General features: G+C 43.1%; 1 protein-coding gene across 1 annotated transcript; it reads right to left on the bottom strand.

Annotated features, from left to right (window-relative positions):
- Window positions 1-4,186: 4,186 nt before the first annotated feature.
- On the bottom strand, window positions 4,187-22,495 carry LOC144505456 (platelet-derived growth factor receptor-like protein). Its single transcript, XM_078231562.1, has 6 exons — window positions 22,438-22,495; window positions 16,038-16,344; window positions 12,849-13,000; window positions 8,582-8,875; window positions 6,979-7,118; window positions 4,187-4,396 (listed from the first exon to the last, which is right to left on the bottom strand). Exons 1-6 carry the CDS (start codon window positions 22,493-22,495, stop codon window positions 4,187-4,189), a joined length of 1,161 nt encoding a protein of 386 aa, XP_078087688.1.
- Window positions 22,496-23,901: the final 1,406 nt, after the last annotated feature.

The following is a 23,901-nucleotide window of genomic DNA, read 5'->3' as shown; positions in this document are numbered from 1 at the left end:
ATCTTGGTATGTTCAAAATGGCTGATCCAATTGACTAGATAACAGCAACTGAACTTCAAACTAACTGTGACGCGTTTTGAGTCGTTGCTGAAAGAGATATGATACAGCGCTGCATAAATGCACGTTTTTCTTTTAACTGCAAACAAGGCATCAATTGTAAACTTGCATTTAGGTTACATCTTAAAGTTATCCAAAAACAAAACTGTTAACCTGCTATTGTATGATGTATCCATCACCCATGTATATTTACAGTTCTGTCCCTTCCTTTAAGATGCTCCTTATTGTCTAACTCCTTGGCCAAGAATTTTGTCACATGCTCTCGTGTCCTTCTTTGGTTCATTATCACAGAAATCACAGAATCATTACAACAAAGAAAGAGGCTGTTCAGCCCTTTGTGTCTGCTCCAGCTCTCCAAATGAGCAATCACTCTCCTAAAAAGAACCTTGGGACATTTTACTACATTAAGGATAATGGGGCAAATTTTCCGGTCCTGCCTGCCCATGGAATCATTGCAGGTGGACGGAAAATTTGACGGACCATCGAAAGGTCCATTGAACTCGGGCGGAAATTTCCGGACTCGGGAGGACAAAACCGGAAAATCCCATCCACTGTATAAACAGAAGGTGTTGTTGTTCACAAAGTATTTGAACCCTTGTTTCTTAACTCTTACTCCTATGGTTTAATTTAAATTAATATTCCAGACTAACTTTTTCTATGCTCTTAACAATCCTATATTCCTCAGTAAGACCAAAGATGTGCGGGTTAGGTTGATTGGCCAGGTTAAAAATTGTCCCTTAGAGTCCTGAGATGTGTAGGTTAGAGGGATTAGCGGGTAAATATGTGGGGGTAGGGCCTGGGTGGGATTGTGGTCGGTGCAGACTCGATGGGCTGAATGGCCTCCTTCTGCACTGTAGGGTTTCTATGAATTCTATGAAAAAAGACCAACTCGGGGAGAACAGGGAGATGGGGATGGGGCAGGGGTGCCTGCAGAAAGACTGAGGTCCTCGTTAGAATTGTTTTTAAACACTTCCCCACCATTAGCCAGCTAGATTGAAGGCTATCGAGCTGCCGGGTGGGAAAACCCATAGCATGAGGTAGCAGTCAAGGGGCCATTGAGGGTGGTCCCCTGGAAATCAGGATGATTCAAGCTCAGAGAACGGCCGAGAGGAGAGAGGGTGGGAGATTGGATTACAGGGGGAGGAGATCACAGGATTGGAGAGATCATGAAGGGAGATTGTGGGGTGACTGCAGGCAGGGATGGTCATGGGGATGGAGCAGACAGTGGGGAGGAGGAGAGATTGGATTGCAGTGAACTAGAGAGTGAGGATGCAGGAGACATGTTTGGGGAGATGGTGCAGCAGTTTAGTTGAGGTGTTGGAAGCTGTCTTATATTGTTATATTGAAGAGGACATAAGGAGGCTACGAAGGGACAGCGATAGGTTAAGTGCGTGGGCATATATCTGGTAAATGGAGTATTCTGTGAACAAATGTGAAATTATCCATTCCGGCAGAAAGAATAAAACAAAAAAGTTATTATTTAAATGGGAGATTGCAGAGCTCTAAGATTCAGAAGCTTTTGAGTGTCCTGGTGCATAAATTACAAAAGGCTAGCATAGAAGTACAGCAAGTAATTAGGAAAGTTTATAGAATGCTGTCATTTATTGTGAAGGGAATTGATTACAACAGAGGGAGGTTATGCTTCAGTTGTACAGGGCTTAGTGAGACCACATCTGGAGTATTGTGTATAGTATTGATCTCCTTATTTAAGAAAGGATGTGAATATGTTGGAAGCAGTTCAGAGAAGGTTTACTAGACTATCATCAGGAATGGGTGGGTTGCCTTATGAAGAAAGGTTGGAAAGTTAGGCTTGCATTCACTGAACTGTAGAAGAGCAAGAGGCAACTTGACTGAAACTTTTAGGTTCCTGAGGAGTATTGACAGGATGAATGTGGGGAGGCTGATTCCTCTTGCAGGAGAAGCTAAAACTGGGATCACTGCATAAAAACACAGGGTCACTTATTTAAGACAAATAAGGAGAATTTATTTTTCTCAGAAGGTTGCGAGTCTCTGGAACTCTTCCTCAAAAGGTAGTGGAAGCAGAGTCTTTGAGCGGAGCTAGATAGATCCTTGCTTAACAAGGGGGTGAAAGGTTCTCGGGGGTAGGCAGTAATGTGGGGTTGAAATTACAATCAGACCAGTCATGAACTTATTGAATGCTGGAGCAAGCTTGGGGGGCCGAGTGGCCTACACCTGCTCCTAATTCATATGTTCGCATGTATATTATCCATAAAGAGCTAGGCACTAATAGTTATGTGAATATATATCCTGAGGTACCACATTTACTGCCGCAGTCATAAGCCAAGTAACAATGTCTATTCAGTATAACACCCAGCTGGGAGCGCAGGAATTATACTCAATGAAGCTCCAGCAATTTGAATTTGAAGTGTGATCATTTCTAAATTATGGGAACCAGAAGACGTTTGGGATTGGGTGGGATCTGTTTGGTGTTGAGTTTAATAAAATTCCTCAGCTAGGGCAGATTCATCATCAGCAAATTCATGCTTGAATGCTTTCCACCCCAAACCCCCACCCAATCCCTCCAAACTCCCACTACCCAATCCCCCCAACCCCCATCATCAACCCCCACAATACACCCCACCCACCCCCACCACTGACATTCTTCCAGTTTCTATGTCACCTGATTCTTGTGCCATTTCTAGAACTTCACATTTTTTCTGCCTCTCTCTCTCTAATGCAAGACTTAGACTCCGACCATAGAGCTTCCAGATCTTCCAGATATCTAACTCAGTTAATATATAGTTTGTTCTGCTGTCTTCTCGTACAAATACAATCCACAAAGCATATCGTTCTGTTGTGCAGCCATGTAAAACAGCAACACCCTCACACAGCTCCAACCGTCCAACTATTGCCTCCCGATGTAATACCATGCGATGTTTAGTATAACCAGCTCCCTCTGCTGTTCCCTGGTTATGGCAAACAGCTCAATCCATGTTGTAACAATGCTCAATTCATGTAGCAATCTGCACATATAATACAGCACAAAATAACTCAATCTATTGGCTCCCTCTGCTGTCACCCATTTCACACAACACTCAATCCATACAAGTCCCCCAATGTCCTCTGTGCAAACACAGCGATGCGGCAACATGCTCCCTCTCAAGTCTGTATTGAGGTAAAATACAATGCTGAGAATTAGATTCAGTTTGGCTTCGTGCTCCGAAATGTAGCAAACTGGGAAATGTTCTTAAAAGACATTTGTGTTTCACTAAGATAAGCGAGGAAGATACGGCACCGTTCATAATCTCAGGACATGGCAAATATTTCACAGCCACTCGAGGGCTTTCTGAAATATCAGCACAGGTTTAATGTCAGAAAGGCAGCAGCCAATTTGAGCACCAAAAGTGTCTGGAACAGCGGTATGATTCCGACCAGATAATCTGCTTTTGGGATGTTGATTAAAGGATAAATAATGACCAGGATGGTGGGGAAAAACTCCCCTGAACTTCTGCAAAATAATGCATGGGGATCCATTACATCCACTTGCAAAAGTAGACACGGTCTTGGTCACATCCAAGTGACCATGCAGTATTCCCTCAAGCTTAGAATTACACTCAGATTGGCTGAAGTGGGACTTGAATACACAACCTCCTAACTCAAAGGCAAGAGTGCTACCAACTGAGCCACAGCTGCCTCTAGGCTTGGTGGCTAGATCAAACAGAAATTCACTGCCAGTCCTGCCACCTTAACCACCACCGCAGTCTTAAAATGTAGCTGTTTTTAAAATAATTCTCAATTTATTAAAAAGCTAAACTCAGACTCGTATTTGCAGACTACAAATGATATCAATTCCCAATCGCATCTCTGCCCAAATAAACTGAAGTGATTCCTACTGAACGATCTGCTGCCCTTTAAGATGATTGCGATTTGAACCTTCAGGACATTTAACGAAAGATCAGGCTCCTGATTGATGCAAGAGTGAAGGATACATTGTCAAAAATAAAAGAAACTTTTAACAGAAAAATAATACTTATTTAAAACAGAAAGGACAAATATACAACTATATACTTAGCACAGATTTAAAAAGTAATATATTGCAGTTGGTTTCTTTGCGTTTCAGAGTTATTATCAGTAACCTGAGGGATACATTTTGGCCTTGCGCTTCTGCTTATGTTTGACTAGAACTTGTACGTGGAAGAACATTCACGTGAGTGGACACGGTAGTTTTCCCCTGCAGGTTCTGAGTGACGCACTTATACAAACCATCATCAATAGGACGTGCCTCATCCACCAGGAGAACACTTTGAGACAAGTGCCGCATCTGACCATCCATGTATACAGGTTCTTGGCTTTCCCTGGTATAGGTTGGCCTCCCCAGCTGGTCACAGCGTAAAGGAAATAAAGAAGAAAATAACAGTAGGGATCAATCATGATTTTTAAAATTATTTTGAATACAGTAGAGTCACTTTGAGCTGTTTAAATGTACTTTTCATCATCGTATCAATAAAAAGTGATCTCTCTGAGCATGAATAAGAAAGCTGTGACCTTCAGGTACACAAGTCACTGAAAGTGGCAATGCAGGTGGAGAAGGTAGTCAAGCTTGCCTTCATCGGTCGGGGCATTGAGTTTAAAAAACTGGCAAGTCATGTTGCAGCTTTATAGAACCTTAGGCCGAACTTGGAATATAGTGTTCAATTCTGGTCGTCGCACTACCAGAAGGATGTGGAGGCTTTGGAGAGAGTACAGAAAAGATTTACCAGGATGTTGTCTGGTATGGAGGGCATCAGCTATGAGGAGAGGTTGGAGAAATGTGGTTTGTTCTCACTGGAATGACGGAGATTGAGGGGTGACCTGATAGAAGTCGACAAGATTATGACAGGCATGGACAAAGTGGATAGTCAGAAGCTTTTTCCCAGGATGGAAAACTCAATTACTAGGGGGCATAGGTTTCAGGTGCGAGGGGCAAGGTTTATTTGATTTGATTTGATTTGTTATTGTCACATGTATTAATATACAGTGAAAAGTATTGTTTCTTGTGCACTATACAGACAAAGCATACCGTTCATAGAGAAGGGAACAAGAGAGTGCAGAGTGTAGTGTTACTGTCATAGCTTTGGTGTAGAGAAAGATCAACTTAATGCATTTAAAAGTCTGACAGCAGCAGGGAAGAAGCTGTTCTTGAGTTGGTTGGTAAGGTTTAAAGGAGATGTAAAAGCAAGTTTTTTACACAGAGGGCGATGGGTGCCTGGAACTGGCTGCCGGGGCAGGTAGTGGAAGCAGATACGATAGCGACTTTTAAGGGGCATCCTGACAAGTACATGAATAGGATGGGAATAGAGTGATATGGGCCCTGGAAGAGTAGGGGGTTTTAGTTCAGTTAAGTAGCATGGTCGGTGCAGGCTTGGAGGGCAGAAGGGTCTGTCCCTTTGCTGTAATTATCTTTGTTCTTTGAAAGAAATACTTCACATTTCTTCCCACAAATATTGCTTGTTCTCTGTCTCCAGAGACCACAGGGACCAATGAACTTGTAGGAATGGGTATGCTGCAGCACCAATTGGTATTAATATGGAGAACTACACTTTCAATTCTGCATGCCAATCGGAAACACTTATCATTGAAAAACAGTAACAGAGGTTAATGAGTTTTCTCAAGTGTGATGCATCTTGCCTCTCAGAATATATTCAACATTCACAGCAAGTCTGGGTAGCTGGTTGCTGGTCTGGGAAAATATATGAATCAAGATTAGATTAGATTGGGATTAGTTTCGGGGTTTTAAAAAAAAAAGGGCGGCATGGACAAGTTGGGCCGAAGAGCCTGTTTCCATGCTGTAAACCTCGATGACTCTATGACTCTAAGGTGCGAAAGAATGACAAGAACTGTGTACAGCAATGTCCCAATGATTACCAATGCCTTGTTATAGCATGATAACTGGAGGAGGAGGAGGATGTAGGTGTTACCCTATTATCCATAAATTTTGACCTTAGTTATAGAAAGAAACAAGAGTTGATTCCTAAAGATGTATGAATTATAGCAGCCTTTGAAAGCAAACAGTATTTTCTTTCTCTCCCAGATCCATCTGCCCCTCCATCAGCTAAGATCACAGCCTCATCAAGCCTCATGTCACTTCACAGAGACGTAATCTAATAAATCAGAATGATTTTCAGATGGAATCAGGAGGAGCAATGCTGCAACTCCTGGATTTATATTCAGGTCGGTACATTTTCCAAACTTATCTTTCTGATGGAAGCTTGCCTGCAGTGGTCCCTTTAAAGACCAACAATTTGCTTGTCTGAGCACAGTCCAATCTGACAACCCAATTTTAATTCTGAGGATTTAAGTAAGCATGAGACCTTTTATTTATGAATGTAAAGAAGCTAATGCCTAGTTCAGGTGCGAGATCTGCATGCCTATTCTTTTGCATTTATCGAAATGGCACTGTTGTATGCTCATAATTCCTCACCCTGCTCAAATGCTACCTTGATCGCCATTCTACTGTCCTAACCATCCCTCCCTCCAACGCCACCACCACATCCTCCACCATGCACCCCCCCCCCCCCCCCCCCCCCGCCCCCCGCCCCCCCAATCCTGCCCTCATCCACGGCTCAATGTCACTATCTCCTCCCCATCTCCATCTCACCCCACGTCGTCCAGATGTCTGAACTGTATCCCCCCAACCAGCCCACCTCCCCCGCTGGCCACAACCCTCACCCACTTGTCTTTCCTTATAAGCACGTGAATGAGGATCGCCGCCAATGCAGCAAGATTCAAACCACCTTTGCCAGCAAGCTGCCAAGAGAGGCCCAAACAGTATCCACAGCTCCTTAATCTAATTTAAATGAGATCCTAGGCTGAATATCGGATGTGCCTTGGCCCTGCCCAGTTGTGTGCAGTGATCATTTGCTGCCCAAAGTTCACGCCAGCTAACCGGCATGAATTTCCATAGAGAGGGACAAGGCTTACCTGTTGGCCAGGGAACTCCCAAGTGAATTCCACCTCAATATCGATTTCTCCAAGTGCTGTACACGTCACATTAAAGTTTACACCCGCAGGTACAGAGCTGGATGAAGCTGTGATCTTAGCTGATGGAGGGGCAGATGGATCTGAGAGAGAAAGAAAATACACTTCCAAAGGCTGTCTACAATTCATGCATCTTTATAAATCAACTCTTGTTTCTTTCTATAATTAAGGTCAAAAGGTATGGATAATAGGGTAACACCTACATCCTCCTCCTCCAGTTATCATACCATAAGAGGGCATTGGTAATCATTGACCTCCATTGGATTGGTCCATGTTTATTGGTAAGTATTGCAGTGGTTTGCCATTGCCTCCTGCAGTGTTGGCGAACCAGGAAACTCCCGCACTCATACTGCCTGCCATCAAGCACATTGGAAGGATCGACAGGCTGAAGATCAACCTGTTTGACCTTGTTATCAATACATTTCCCATTGGGTAAACCAGATACAAACGTGTGGACCAAGAAACTTCCCGGCAAAGTGTTTCAGTCGATGATTGATTCAAATTGGCTACCACACTACAGGACTGATAATACTTCAAAAAGTAATAAAGCACTTTGGTCATCTTCTGGTCAGGGAAGGTGCTACATAAAATCGTGTCAAACAATGTCTATCTCCAACAAGAGAGAATCTAACTGTCACCCCTTGACATTCAATGGCATTATCATCACTGCTACCAACATCCTTGGGATTACAATTGTCCAAAAACTGAACTGAAATAACCATATTAATACCATGGCTACAAGAGCAGATCAGAGGCTAGGAAGCCTGTAGTGAGTAGCTCACTTCGTGACACCCTAAAGTCTGTCCACCATCTGGAGTGTGATAGAATACTCTAGACTTGCTTGGATGTGTGCAGCTCCAAGAACATTCAAAAATCTCAACACCATCCAAGACAAAGCAGCCCACTTGACTGTCACCACATCCCCAAATATTCACTCCTTCCACCGCCAACAGTGTGTGTACCATCTGCAAGATTTACTGCAAAATCTCACCAAGACTTCCTAGACAGTACCTTTCAAACCCATGACTGCTACCATTTAGAAGGACAAGGGCAGCAGATACATGGGAACACCACCACCTGCAGTTCCCTTCCAAGCCACACCTGACTTGGAAATATATCACCGTTCCTTCACTGTCATTGGGTCAAAATCCTGAAACTACCTCCCGAACAACACTGTGGGTATATAAACGACACACGAACTGCAGTGATTCAAGACAGCTCACCACCGCTTTCACAAGAACAATAAATCTGGCCTAGTCAGTGACACCCGCATCTCATGAATTAGTTTTCAGTATTTTTTCTTTCCTTGGGGTGGAATGGTTAGGGGAGGCCCACTGACACTATAGTTCTTAAAATACAGTGAAATAATTTGTGGATGATGATTTCCCGTTGCTATTCAGGTACAAATACTGTCAGCAATTTTATTAGCTTTTTAAGCACATATTTTTAAGTATCAGTTCTAATTTCTTAGTCTGTGCATGTTAGATAACATGAGATATGATTGCTGAATGAAACATGTATTGTTAGCTATTTAAAATATACTCACAATTGGTATATATGAGGAGGTATTTTGTGGAGCTCTGCATTAATCCCCGATAACTCGCCACGCAGTACACTGTGCCAGCAAACAACGGTAAGGCCTTGTGGATAACAAAACCCTTTTTCACATGGAATGTGATTAATTTCCCATCCACCGGAATCACCTCTGGTGGAAATTCCCGATGCAGAGACACTTGGGCGAGAGGGTTTGTCACTTGGCACGGCAATGTCGTGGGTCTGTCGGTGCGGAGCTGAATGGCTTCATAGTAATCATTCGTTGGGACAAACAGTTCACGTGGATCTGCGGAGAGAAACCAACTTGTTGGCTTTGCTCATCAAAACTGCAGCATTTATACCCGTTCAGTAACTTATGTCCAATAGAAATCAGGATTTCGCAGCATTTTCCTCATTTTTAAGGCGAGAAACACACTGGATTTCACTTAAAATCGGTCACTTTTCACTTGCATCCTGATCACAAACCAGCATCAACCATCACATCGATATTTAAAACATCAGAGTGGATTTGGCAGTTCTCTCATTACTCCCCACATTCAGCCAATCTAACACATCAAAGAAAAGATCAGGCTCTGCAGTTCTAGTATCCTCTATACTGGAGGGAGAATCTTTTTAAAAACTATTTCTCAGAATATTGCCCATTTCCTATTGCCCTAAAGAAGTGGTAGGACCTTCTCATAGAATCACAGAATCCCTACAGTGCAGAAGGAGACTATTTGGCCCATCGAGTCTGCACCAACCACAATCCCACCCAGGCCCTATTCCCGTAACCCCACATATTTACCCTGCTAATTCCCTGACTATAGGGTCAGTTTAGCATGACCAATCAACCTAACTCGCACATCTTTGGACTGTGGGAGGAAACCGGAGCACCCGGAGGAAACACGCAGACACAGGGAGAACGTGCAAACTCCGCACAGACAGTGACCCAAGGCCGGAACTGAACCCTGGTCCCTGACGCTGTGAGGCAGCAGTGCGAACTATTGTGCCACTTGACCCTCAAGCCTTTTTGATGATGTTATTCCCATGATGATGCCAGGATTTTGAGCCAGCAATGATGAAGGAGAGTTCAAGTCCAGTTGATGTGTGATTTGGAGGGAATGTGGAAGTGATGGCATTCCCATGATCTTACTGCTTACTCTCCTCAGAGGTAGAGGTCACTCGGCTGTCAGAGGTTGTCGAAGTAAGCTGGGCAAGTTAGTGCAGTGCATACTGTAGATAGCACACACTGTACAGTGGTACAGGCTGGAGCTGTAGTATAATGTTCATCCTGGGATGGATACTGATTTCACTGCCTGGGATCTCAATCAAGCAAGTAACAGATACCATTGTGCTCCTCAAACGCTTTAGTAGCTGCAAGCTCCCAAGAGAGCGATGAGTATTCCTGATTCGAGCTTTGGATAGTTACTAAAGTGTAACGAGGTGAGTCACTTATCAGGGAATGCCCATTACTAACTTGCTATTGCAGCCACGGTATTCATATGGCTGGTCGATTTAAGTTTCTGGTCAATGGTGTCTCTAGGATATTAACAGTAGAGGAATTAAGATATGTGGATAGTGGTGAGGATCAAAGAAAGTGTTCAGCTTCATCTTCATCTTCATTATCTGATGCTTATGTGATGTAAAGTTCAGAATCATAGAATTTCTACAGTGCAGAATGAGGCCATTTGGCCCATCAAGCCTGCACTGACAACAATCCCACCTATCCCCAGATATTTACCCTGCTAAGCTCCCTGACAATTCAGCATGGCCAATCAACCTAACCCGTACATCTTTGGACTGAGGGAGGAAACCAGAGCACCCGGAGGAAACCCATGTAGACACAGGGAAAACGTGCAGATTCCACACAGACAGTGAACCAAGGCTGGAATTGAACCCGGGTCCCTGGCATTGTGAGGCAGCAGTGCTAACCATTGTGCCACCGTGCCAGTCATTATTAGGCTCACATTGGTTGTGTGATTATCAGGGGTATTGTGAATGGAATCAGGAGTGAATACCCTACTACTGACTTTCCAACACACTGATAAAGAAGTTCAAGGCAATCAGATCAATGATGCTGCCTTGAGGATCTCCTACCTTAAAATTCTGCAGCTGAAGTGATAGCATGATGACAACCAAGTCTTCTTGCTGAAGAAACTATGGGTGGACTCCTCCAGCCACTCCACAGCAGGTTTTCCCCTGGCGGAGGCGGCTCACCCTCAGCCACCAGTGGGATTTTCCAGTTCCGGCGAAGTCGGCAGAGATTTACATTCCTCGCCCATTGACGCTGTCAGGGAACTGGCAGCGGAGGTTGACTTCGAAGGGACCACAAGATCCCATTGGCAGAAAGATCTGGAGAATTCCACCCTATAATCACAGCAGTATAGACCCACTGCCATTGAGTGAATCAGTATTCACTGAACTTATGAACTCAGCAACTCACACAGTTGAGTTTACATATAACAATACCATTGATACCCAAATAGATGGTGTTGCCATGGGACCTCCTCCTAGGCCCAGCTCTCGCAAAAACTTCGCTGGGTTCCATGAGAAATGTGTCTTTGGTACCCCACCTCCTATTCCTGGCATATTTTTGATGTGTAGATGATATGCTTGCTATATTTGAATGCATGTAAGAACTTCCTTAAACACCTTAATGGGTTCCATCCTGAGCTCAAATTCATCTTTTAAATGGAGCAGTCAAACAAGCTTCCTTTCTTTGACATGCAAATTGAGAACCTGTCAGAGGTTCTCTGGTAAATATACACGTCAGGATTCCTACAACTCCACGCTCTAGGAGATTGGGTTTATCAGCAACCTCATAAATAGGGCTTATCATGCAAGCTTCATGCTGAAAGAGAACATATCAAAGCTCTAATAATAGCTCTGATCAGATAATTACTCGCTGTGTATCACACAAACTCATGAAAGTGTCACCACTTTCATCCTAAAGAGCCAACATCAAATTACCCTGGAAGAGTAAAGTACCTCAGATTTGAGCAACAGTGAAGCGAGCCATTTCTCGCTGCTACCCTGCAGGAGCAACACAAGTGGTGTTCGCCAGCAGGATGCTAACATCAAGCCAGAAGGATGTTTTGCCTATCACATAAATGAGTAATGTAGTATATGAATGTCAGCGCCAGAGTAATGCTAGGTATGTGGACCATATGTCCCAAAGACTGCTGAATTGTATCAAACAGCAAGTCCCTATGGATGTTCACAATGAGCAGGTTACAGACCGTACCCAACCAACTCATGATTGCAAAACTCAAAACACAGTGTCCAACACTAGATGTGATTCCACAATTGGACAACATTTGCTAAATAATGCTCATTATGTTAAGAATTATGCTGACAACTAATTTAAGATTATCAGTTGGTTTGCAGTGTGGCACAGGTGCGTGTACTAGAAGGTACATATACACAGGGCCCTGTTCTTTTCAGACAGAAAGAGCTTCCATGTATTGTCCAATCTGAACTGAAAAACTGAACTGCATCTACACCTTGTACATAGGAGGAAGAATACAATACATTTTAACATTCTGATACTCCCTCTTGGAGCAGAAATCTGACAATCAGAAGGTCACCATTTTTTTATCAAGAAACAACTTGCCATTTACCAGTCACAGATAAAATAAATAATATTATATCGAAGCGTTGTCTATGCTGTAAGGGTGCAGAGGAAGTTTACCAGAATATTTCCAAGGGTGAGGGAATTTAGCTAGAAAGTTACACTGGAGACATTAGGTTTCTTCTCCTTGGAGATCTGAGCTGGGAGTCTCCAACCTCACCCATGGCTGGGATTCTTCGCTCCCGCTGCAGTGAATGGAGTTTTGGCTGAGTGCCAAATTCTCCATTGGCAACAGTGGTGGGTTATGCGAGATCGGAGAATTCAGGCCCTGATAGGATTATCGCATGGTAAAGTAATTAGCTGTGGTCCACAAAAGATCATAGGCATTTCTCTAAAGATAATTGGTTATATAACATGAAGAGCACCACTCCACATCAAGTGTGGTTTAAGACATGAAAGCAGGCCAGTAGATTAAACCCTGCAGTTGGCTTCACCCTCCAGCTAACTGTGCTAACCCTTCCACCGCCACCACTCTACCCCCAATAAGACCATGACATTTTTACATAAGGTAGACAAAGAAAAACCGTTCTCTTCTTTGCTAAATTTGAGCCATTCCTCCACCTAAATGTTCAAAATCTAACTCCAATATTCAGCTGGCCAGCTTGTTCCTGCATCTTCAGTAAACCTAGCATCAGAATGCAGTCCTCACCAGTGAAGAACACGTAGGTGCTGCCAGTTTTGGAATCATCCTTTCTGCAGGTCTCAGTGTCACAATCCAATGCCCAGCAACTATATTCACCAGTGTCTGCTCCTGTGCTGTTCGCTACAACCAGCTGGCTATACCTTTTCCGTTGGGCAATGCTGTCAAGTAAGAAAAAGAATTTTAAAAATATCATTCAAATGGCAAGAGTCAATAAAAAAAAGAGAAGATGCACAGAAAAAGGAGAACGCAAAATTCTGCAAAGATTTTGTGGCGATATTCAGAACAATGATACAAATACTACATATTATTACTGGGTATATTACAATAATTGATCACATTGTCATACTTGTGCACGCAGCTCTAACTCAACTCAAGCTTACACATTCATTCATTTTTGACTTAATCATACCCAGTTCCAATCAACTTAGCTATTGGTTTAGAATGTTTGTGCCAGAAATAACATCATAATTTAAGCATATAATTACTTCATATTTTAGAATCATAAAATCTTACAGTGCAGACACAAGAACAGCTTCTTCTGTGCTGCCATCAGACTTTTGAATGGACCTACCTTGCATTAAGTTGATGTTTCTCTACACTCTAGCTATGACTGTAACACTACACTCTCTCGTTTCCTTCTCTATGAATGGTATGCTTTGCCTGTATAGAGCGCAAGAAACAATACTTTTCACTGTATACTAATACATGTGACAATAATAACTCAAATCAAAAAGAGGCCATTCGGCCCATCGATTCTGCACCAACCACAATCCCACCCAGACCCTATCCCCATAACCCCATACATTTACCCTAATTAGTCCCCCTGACACTAATGGGCAATTGAGCATGGTCAATCCACTTAACCCGCACATCTTTGGACTGTGGGAGGAAACCGGAGAACCCAGAAGAAACCCACACAGACATGGGAAGAATGTGCAAACTCCACACAGACAGTGACCCAAGCTGGGAATCGAACCCTGGTCCCTGGCGCTGTGAGGCAGCAGTGCTAACCACTGTGCCACCGTGCCGCCCCCCGTCTCATTCAGCTCTCAACAGTCTGTGAATTTACTATAAATTTATTTTGCAGTCCAGTTGTGCTGCTTGTATGTGAAGCATTATCTAACCCACTGTTGGTGTTTCTACTCAGTTGCGTTGTTTTTCTTCGCATAATTCACCCAAAGTCATTGCAACCTGCACGAAAGATCATAGGATTTTAAGCGCAAATAGTGCTTAGTGCAACTCAAGTTTGCATTGGACTAATTGCACTAATTTAAAGAGTATCGAGCAAGGAGAAGGCACCCACAAACCTGGCCATGACCCAAGATAAATTAATCATCATTAAACTCAAAAAATTATGCTTGTTATTTTGGTTGCAAGGAAATGAATTTGCATGATTTTAAAAACCTTTAAGTATTATTTTTCATTTAGCAGGAAACTGATACTTCAATGTAACCAGGAAATTGGACTGCATTTTTTAAAAGTAATTTTCTTTAATTTAAAATTTAATTACTCACAGATGCTGAATGAGGCATTGATTAAAAGTGTTTTATTCGTAATTATACCCATTTTCAGCTGTATTAATAAAACTGCACCAAGTCACCGCTTATTGTATATCTGATATATACAAATATTTTTAAAGCAAATTTTTTACGAATTACATTTTCAAACACTGCTCAGTTGTGTTGGTTTTTGGAAGATTTTGTGTTCAACAATACTAGATGCTATTGTACCCGTATTACCCCAGTGAATGACTACAAGATACTAACCCACCCGACCTGTACACAAGACAGTGACAATAAAGAGGCTCTGATACCAACAATAACTTCCATGCATCTTTAGCATAGTAAAATGTTCCATGTAAGGAATTATATTAAACCAAATTTGGTACCAAACATGCTGGGTTAAAATCCTGGAACTTCCTCCTTAACAGCACTGTGAGTGTAACTTCAGCACATGGACTACAAGAAGACAGATCACCATCACCTTCACAAGGGCAATTAGGGATGGCAACAAGTGCCCGCCTAGCCAGCAAGGTCCAAATCCCATGACTGAATTAAAAATATATCAGGACAGGTAATAATGTTTGATTGGAGAGATAGATTTTAAGGAATGTCTCAGAGGAAGAGAGGGAGGGGAGATGTTTTGGGGAGGAAATTGCTGAGCTTAAGGCCAACAGCAGAAAGAATGGTCATCAATCAGGAAATGAAAATTGTCATATCCCAACATGGGATATCCTCATAACACATGACTGGCAACTTCATGAAGGGATGATTTTATTTCCTTCAATGTTATAACAACATCATTACATAGTCTTTTTAGACATTCAAAATTAAAACATGAACACTGTGCGTTAAATAGAAACTGCAATATTGCAATTATTAAAGAAGGATTGGGAGTACGTTAGTGTGAAATTGGTTTTCAAATATTGCTGTGTTTGGCATGAGCAAAACAAAAGACCTTGCATGTTCCGGGCAAGAGGTTTACATGATCACATCTATAGTATCTTGGATCATTGTGATAGACTTTGGCCGGAATCTTATCACTGTTCAGACCAGCAGGATTTTTACATCCCACCACAGTGAATGGAGATTTGGCTGGCCGCCAAAAGTTACACCCAGCTGGAGCCTGGCATGAATGGGCAGTAAGATCGCACCTATTAAATCTGCTGCCTGGGAGTATAACTGGTTTCGTGGATGAGCTGCTCCTGGAACACAAGTTATAGTTTATTTATTAGTGTCACAAGAAGGCTTACATTAAAAGTGCAATGAAGTTACTGTGAAAATCCCCTAGTCGCCACACTCCAGCGCCTGTTCAGATACACTGAGGGAGAATTTAGCATGGCCAAAGCACCCTAACCAGTACGTCTTTCGGATTGTGGGAGGAAACCGGAGCACCTGGAGGAAACCCACGCAGAAGAGGGGAGAACGTGCAGACTCCACACAGACAGGGACCCAAGCTGGGAATCGAACCCAGGTCCCTGGTGTTGTGAGGCAGCAGTGCTAACCACTGTGCCACCGTGCCGCAAAAACCCCACCGCAGTGATTGTACTTGATGCAAGTAAACAAATATTTTCTCCAGAATAGTAAATGTTTAATAAGGAAGTGACCCTCATACATGTCGCACAAATACTTCAAAAACACGTCTTCAGATTAACTGAATATGGGGACAATAACATTTCAACAGATGCAAAAATACCTGAATCTGCCGTCGTTTTCCTCATCCAGGTAACTGGGATAGGCCCAGCTAATGTGTTTCCCTTTGCAGCGAAGCACAAGTCTTTCTCCAGATGGAATCACCACAGTATCAGATGGTTTCTGCAATTTGCCTTTTTCCAGTAACTGAGTCATGATGAAGATCTTTGCAGGCACCCTGACCGATACCTTCTTCATTTTTCGCTTGCCTTTCGACTTTGCAGTGGCTGCAGCTTTAACTTTCTTCTCAACATTTTGCTTTTTACTTTTGGCAATATTCTTGGTGGCCTTTTGATCCTTCCGGCATTCCACTAAAAGAAGCAATGTTGTTACAGCAAACATTTCCAGAATATCTTTGCCCTGGTGTGTTGTACAAGCATGAAATATTTGCTTAATTCACAAGAGAAAATGTCTGAAACCACAGACTCCAGGCCCTTAATCTTTAATCCAACCATTTGTGTTGGAATTATAGCATAAAAACTGGTCCCTTTGGTAAGTAACTAACACTCAAGCAGCATTCCTAATTCCATGTGCACATATTTTCTTATATCCCTCAACCCCACTGTCCATAAATCATCTACCTAAACTATTCTTAAATACTGATATCATTCCAACAATTAGCCGTAGGGTGGCACAGTGGTTAGCACTACTGCCTCAGAGCATCAGGGACCTGGGTTCGATTCCCAGTTTGGGTCACTGTCCGTGCGGAGTCTGCATTTCTCCCTGTCTCTGCGAGGGTTTCCTCCGGGTGCTCCGGTTTCCTCCCACAGTCCGAAAGACATGCTGGTTGGGTGCATTGGCCACGCTAAATTCTCCCTCAGTGTACCCAAACAGGCGATGGAGTGTGGCGACGAGGGAATTTTCACAGCAAATTCATTACAGTGTTAATGTAAGCCTACTTGTGACAATAATAAATAAACTTCAAAAAGACCATAGACACCTCTTTCCATAGCTAAAACGACACCATTCCATAAGCATGGGGCAAGGCAAGGAGGCAGACTCCATGAACCACCATAGTCAGTAAAAGGATTGAATTGGTTCTATAGGCGTCATTCTGAATCACATGTCACCATCCAGCCATCATTAACCCAAGCAATTCATTTCACAGACTCATCGCTCTAGATCTCAGTTTGTATCCCTGTCCCTCATTTCATGATGAAACTGCACAAGGTTTACACATCAAAACTTTTATTATCCATTGAAATAAGCAATCGAGATCTTAGCATGCACATCCTAATCATTGCAGTGAAAGTTGAATGATGGGTATTAGACAAGGTTAAGATGCATGATGTATATCGCATACAGTAGACTTTCTACTGTATTGCAAACTGAGTGAGATATTCAAGCCACACTCTTGCAATGCATTATGAACATTGCTGCTGAGAACACTGTCATCTGACGGTAGGCCAGAGTGCATTGTGAGCGTTACTTTCTAGTACAACACAAACACATTTGTAGGCATTATTATAAACAGGTTCTGCTTCCTAATGCAGCATGGTGGGACAGTGGGAATGTCCGGAGATCCAGGCTAATGCTCTGGAGACATACGTTCAAATCCCACCACGGAAGCTCCTGGTATTTAAATTAAATTAATAAAATCTGGAATTGAAAGCTAGCCTCAGTAACAGAGACCAGAGAACCCATGCAGTTCACTAATGCCCTTCAGGGAAGGGAATTTGCCATCATTAGCTGGTCTGGCCTACATGTAACTCCAGACATACAGCAATTTGTGTGACTCTTAACTGCCCCCTGAAATGGCTGAGCAAGCAAGGTTTAAAGGAGATGTACGAGGCAAGTTTTTTTACGCAGAGGGTGGTGGCTGCCTGGAACTCACTGCTGGGGAAGGTAGTGGAAGCAGATACGATAGTGAGTTTTAAGGGCCGTCTGGACAAATACATGAGTAGGATGGGAATAGAGGGACATGGGTCCCCGGAAGGGTAGGGGGTTTTAGTTCAGTAGGGCAGCATGGTCGGTGCAGGCTTGGAGGGCCGAAGGGCCTGTTCCTGTGTTGTAGTTTTCTTTGTTCCTTGTTCTAAGCCACTCAGTTCAAGGGCAATTGGGGATGGGCTACAAATTCTGACCTTGCCAGTGACACTCACATTCCATGAAAGAGTTGGTTAAAATCACAGCTCTTGACTGCTGTCCAGTAATAGTCATCAGAATGTTACATTTTGGGGCAGGGTAGAACATAAGAACATAAGAAATAGGAGCAGGAGTAGGCCATCTAGCCCCTCGAGCCTGCCCCGCCATTCAATAAGATCATGGCTGATCTGAAGTGAATCAGTTCCACTTACCCGCCTGCTCCCCATAACCCTTAATTCCCCTACCGATCAGAAATCCATCTATCCGTGACTTAAACATATTCAACGAGGTAGCCTCCACCACTTCAGTGGGCAGAGAATTCCAGAGATTCACCACCCTCTGAGAGAAGAAGTTCCTCCTCAACTCTGTCCTAAACTGACCCCCCTTTATTTTGAGGGTGTGCCCTCTTGTTCTGGTTTCCTTTCTAAGTGGAAAGAATCTCTCCACTTCTACCCTATCCAGCCCCTTCATTATCTTATATGCCTCTATAAGATCACCCCTCAGCCTTCTAAACTCCAACGAGTACAAACCTAATCTGCTCAATCTCTCCTCATAATCTACACCCCTCATCTCCGGTATCAACCTGGTGAACCTTCTCTGCACTCCCTCCAAGGCCAATATATCCTTTCGCAAGTAAGGGGACCATCAAGTAGAACAGATCACTGCAGTTAAAAAGCCTGCCATCATTCACTACTTTCTGGGCTGATGTATAAATTCGACAAACATATGACAAGAAATTTTTTTTAAAACTAACTTCTCCATCATACCAGCCTCATCCTGGCAAGGTATAACTCCCATGCACCCTTAACCCAACCAAGCTAAAGAAAGAAGAAAAATAAACATTAGAGTAATGTGCGAAAACATTCTGGGAAATTCCTTCCGACCCTGAAAGATAACCTATGAGGTTTCAGGAAGCCATAGTGGCTGATATCACTCACCCCAGTAAGCTACTACAACATGAACTGTCTTCTATTCATAGTAAACCTTCCAGCTCATCCAGTAGCACATCCACTCTCACCACACGTAGAATAGAATCCCTACAGTGCATAAAGAGGCCATTTGGCCCAACAAGTCTGCACCAATTCCGATAGGCCCACCTCTTATTTTATCCACATAATCCCACACATTCTCCCTACCCTACACATCTTTGAAAACTAGGGGGCAATTTATCGTGGCTAATCCACCTAACCTGCACATCTTTGGACTGTGGGAGGAAGCCGGAGCACCCGGAGGAAACCGATGCAGACATGGGGAGAATGTGCAAACTCCACACAGACAGTGACCCAAGCCGGGAATTGAACCTTGGTCCCTGCCGCTATGAGGTAGCAGTGCCAACCATTGTGCCACCATGTCACATGGTCTACAGCTCTCCCCAAAGTGACTCCCTTCCCAGTACCTAACCTAATTCATTGGCCATTTGTACTGATACCCCCTGATGCCCCTCTAACCCAGAAAATCTGTCTGCCTCAACAGTTTATCTGCTTTCTTATTTTCAACACCGAGAAGTCTATGTTAATCTAGAGTTTAAAATAGTCCCCAATTCCCTGAACTTATCCTGATAAATATGGACCTCTAAACTAGTATCAACTGAGTTGGTTCTCCTTTGGACTTTGATCAAGACCTCACTATCCCCTGCTATGCGAGGGAACCAATGGACACAGCAATTCCTAATATGGCCAAACCAAGACCTTGTATCAGGTAATAATTGTACTCCTAGTTTCATATTTAACTGTTGTAGGCAAGCCCTGGTGAGCAGAGATATGGTGGGGGTCTGATGGTGGTGGGTTATGGTGCACTGGTGGTGTCACAGGGGGCTCTTCCATGGGCTATGGAATGGCTGTTGTTAGAATCATATCTCTCAAGATTGAATTTTTCTTTAACAAGATGGAAGGACATGGCATTATCTGTACATTTGAATGCTGAGTTGTTTTCTTTTTAAAGCTGGTCGTAAGTTTACTTTGGAACTGTCAACAAGAACACCGCTAGCAAGACATCACCTGGCCTTTATAATACTTGAGGAAGTATTCTTTGTTCTTTGTTATTAACTGCAGTCACTTTAATTGCTGGTGGAAATAACTGAAAAACATGGTAACTTGCTGGAAATCACATGGGAGAGAGAAAAAAACTATGTTTTGTTGGGGAACAAGCTGAGGAATGAAGACAACTCTAACTGGCTCTTTCCCTACCTTACCTAAAATTGTGTGGTTATCCACCTGGTATCCAGAGAACCCACATCTAAGTGTAACTGGTCTGACTTTGGACCTGCAAAGCTGAAGACTGTTGGTGATCATTTCCAGATGTCCACTGGGACGACACAAGGGAACTCCAGCTTGACAGCATAGAGACCCTGCATAGAGACTTAATCCTTCATTTTATAATGCCCAACCTCTAAAGCCCTTCTCTGGAGAGAGGTTTTATCTGTTTAGAAACATAGAAAATAGGAGCAGGAGTAGGCCAGTTGGCCCTTCGGGCCTGCTCCACCATTCAACATGATCATGGTTGATTCTCTATCTCAACTCCACGCCCCAGCACTCTTCCCATACCTCTTTACACCATTAGAGTCCAGAAATCTATTTATTTCCTTATTAAATATATTCAGTGATTTGGCTTCTACAGCATTCTGTGGCAGAGAATTCCATTGGTTCACAGAAATTTCTCCTCATCCCCGTATCCTGAGACTATGACTTTTGTTCTAGACCCTCCAACCAGAGGAAACAACATCCCTGAATCCAGAGAGAATAGAGCCAATGTTTTGAGTCTGGGTGACCTCTCGGCAGAGCTTTCATCTAGCTCTGACGAGGGGTCACTCAGACTCGAAATGTTGGTTCTATTCTCTCTCCACAGGTGCTGAGATTTTCCAGCATTTTCTGTTTTTGTTTCAGATTCCAGCATCCGCAGTATTTTGCTTTTATCCCTGAATCCAGTTTGTCCGGTGCTGTCAGAATTTTATATATTTCAATTCGATCCCCTCTCATTATTTTAAATTCCAGTAAATACAGGCACAGTCAAACTCAATCTCTCCTTACACAACAATCCTGTCATCCCTGGAATCCCAGTGAACCTTTGCTGCATTCCCACTACAGCAAGAGTATCCTTTCATCGATAAGGAGACCAAAACTGCACACAATGTAGTATCACCAAGGCCCCATACAATTGCAGTAAGGCATCCTTGTGCTCCTGTACTCAAGTCCTCTTGCAATAAAGGCCAACATACCATTTGCCATCCTAACTGCTTGCTTGTTTTTAGTGGCTGGTATACCAGGACATCCAGGTCAGGTCCTTTCTATGTCAACATTTCCAAATCAACTACTTAAATAATACTCTACCATTCTGTTTCTCTGTCCGAGTGGAAAAATTCACATTTATCCAAATCATATCACATCTGCCATGTATTTGCCCACTCACTCAGTTTGTCTAAATCACTAAAGAGAAATCTCTGAACAGAAACAGATTATGGCATTGCTGTTTGTGCTGTGCACAAACTGGCAGCCGCACTTGCTACATTACAACATTGACCACACTCGGGAAAATATTTCTTTGGTCGTAAAAGCCTTTGAGACATCCTGAGGTTTTGAAAGACATGGGGAGACAGCGACGTAATGTTACTGGACTGACATGGGCTCGAATCTCACCACAGCAGGAGTTTAAATTCAATTAATAAAATCTGGAATTAAAAGCTAGCCCCAGTCGTGGTGACTGTGACAACTATCGTCAATTGTCATTTTTTAAAAATCTGGTTCACTAATGTCCTTTAGGGAAGGAAACCACCCTTACCTGGTCTGGCCTACATGCGACTCCAGACTCAAAGACTCTTAACTGCCCCTCTGAAATGGTGGAGGAAGCCATTCAGTCCAAGAGCCATTTAGGGATAGGTAATGAATGACCCTTCAGTGATAACCACATCCCATGAAAGAGTTGTTAAAAAATCTCAATGAAAAGAATCCTATCACACTCCTCTGCCCCATTATCCAAATGACATTTTAAATTAAGGCAAGATCTTTCTTCTGCAAATCCCAACACTTTATTGTGTATTTTATCAATGAATCTACATAATTTCTAATCTATTCAAACTGGGACACAGCGGATGGCTTCGAATCTGCCAGCTACTTATCCATCGGATTTTATGTAATAATTAAACTTACAAGCACATGACTTAAGACTTTTAACTGATTGATCTTTCTATATAAAGAAACTTTATGCTGGCATTAGGAAGGATACATTAGTTAGAAGGATGTGGTTTGGAAAGATCATGCGATAACTCTATGGAATTCAAAAGTATTTTCTCAAGTTTCTCGACTCCGGTTACTTCCAATGTTACTTACCGAATTCCAGGAGTAAAGCAATCAGACAAATCAGCAGGAAAATAAGCCCCGGCTTCATCGTGAAAGATTTAAAACTGAAAAAAAATCTCGCAAAGTTCCGTTTACAACCTTGCGAGAGAAGCGCTGAGCCACACTGGGGTAACTCAATTCACACCAACACGTCGTTTCGGCAGTTTCACCGTGAAATGTCCAGGGCCCCTGGGGAACTGCTTTTCTTCAAAGGGAATCAAAGGAGTCAGCTACCCTTACAAAGTATCCTCACAGGCGGCTGGATTCAACTCCACATAGCTTGGCAGCTGCCAGGGCAAACTCAATAGAAACCATTCAACTACTCTGAGCGCTTAGTAAATATCCACATGCTTCTCATACTTCCCTTTCCCTCCATCCAGTGTGGTGGCTACCTTTCCAAATATATCTCAACAGCAATCGAAAAGTCATTATGAACCCAAGAAAATGAAGGGTCTGCTGTTCACTTGCTTAAACAGGAGCCAAAAGAAATACAGAGGTTCAAATTTCATCCTTCAAACCAGCCTAACGCTGATTTTTAAAAATTCATTCGTGGGACATGGAGGTTGCTGGCTGGCCAGCATTTATTGCCCGAGGGCAGTTGAGAGTAACCACATTACTGTGGTTCTGGAGTCACATATAAGCCAGACCAGGTAAAGACGGCAGATTTTCTTCCCTAAAGGACATTCGTGAACCAGATTCGTAAACCAGTCTCCCATCCATTGACTCTGTCTACACTTTCTGCTGCCTCGGCAAAGCAGCCAGCATAATTAAGGACCCCACGCACCCCGGATATTCTCTCTTCCACCTTCTTCCGTGGGGAAAAAGATACAAAAGTCTGAGGTCATGTACCAACCGACTCAAGAACAGCTTCTTCCCTGCTGCCGTCAGGCTTTTGAATGGACTTACCTTGCATTAAGTTGATCTTTCTCTACACCCTAGCTACATTCTGCACTCTCTCGTTTCCTTCTCTACGAACAGTATGCTTTGTCTGTATAGCGTGCAAGAAACAATACTTTTCACTGTTGTTAATACATGTGACAATAATAAATCAAATCAGATGGGCTTCTCCAACAATCGACAATGGTTTCATAGTCATCAACAGATTCTTAATTCCAGATTTTTAAAATTGAATTCAAATTCTACCATCTGCCATGGTGGGATGCGAACATGGGTCTCGAGAACATAGGATCATAGAATCCCTACAGTGCAGAAGGAGGCCATTTGGCCCATCGAGCCTGCGCCCAACAACGATCCCACCCAGGCCCTATCCCTGTAACCTCATATATTTACCCTGCTAATCCACCTGACACTAAGGGACAATTTATCATGGCCAATCCACCTAACTTGCACATCTTTGGACTGTGGGAGGAAACCAGATTACCCAGAGGAAACCCATGCAGACACGGGGAGAACGTGCAGATTGCACACAGACAATGACCTAAGCCCGAATCGAAG

The sequence above is a fragment of the Mustelus asterias genome, chromosome 16 (genome assembly GCF_964213995.1).
Source record: "Mustelus asterias chromosome 16, sMusAst1.hap1.1, whole genome shotgun sequence".
Lineage (NCBI taxonomy): Eukaryota > Metazoa > Chordata > Chondrichthyes > Carcharhiniformes > Triakidae > Mustelus > Mustelus asterias.
Note: the sequence above shows the minus strand (reverse complement) of the source record. Positions and strands in the feature narration are given on the sequence as shown.

Bases quoted from the DNA above. Each gene is read 5' to 3' on its own strand.
- LOC144505456 (XM_078231562.1), bottom strand. From the start codon at position 22,495: ATGAAGCCGGGGCTTATTTTCCTGCTGATTTGTCTGATTGCTTTACTC. The intron at 16,345-22,437 runs GTAAGTAACATT...TGCTTCTTTTAG, and splicing joins TGCTTTACTCCTGGAATTCG to TGGAATGCCGGAAGGATCAA. The intron at 7,119-8,581 runs GTGAGTATATTT...TTTCTCTCTCAG, and splicing joins CCTCCTCATATATACCAATT to ATCCATCTGCCCCTCCATCA.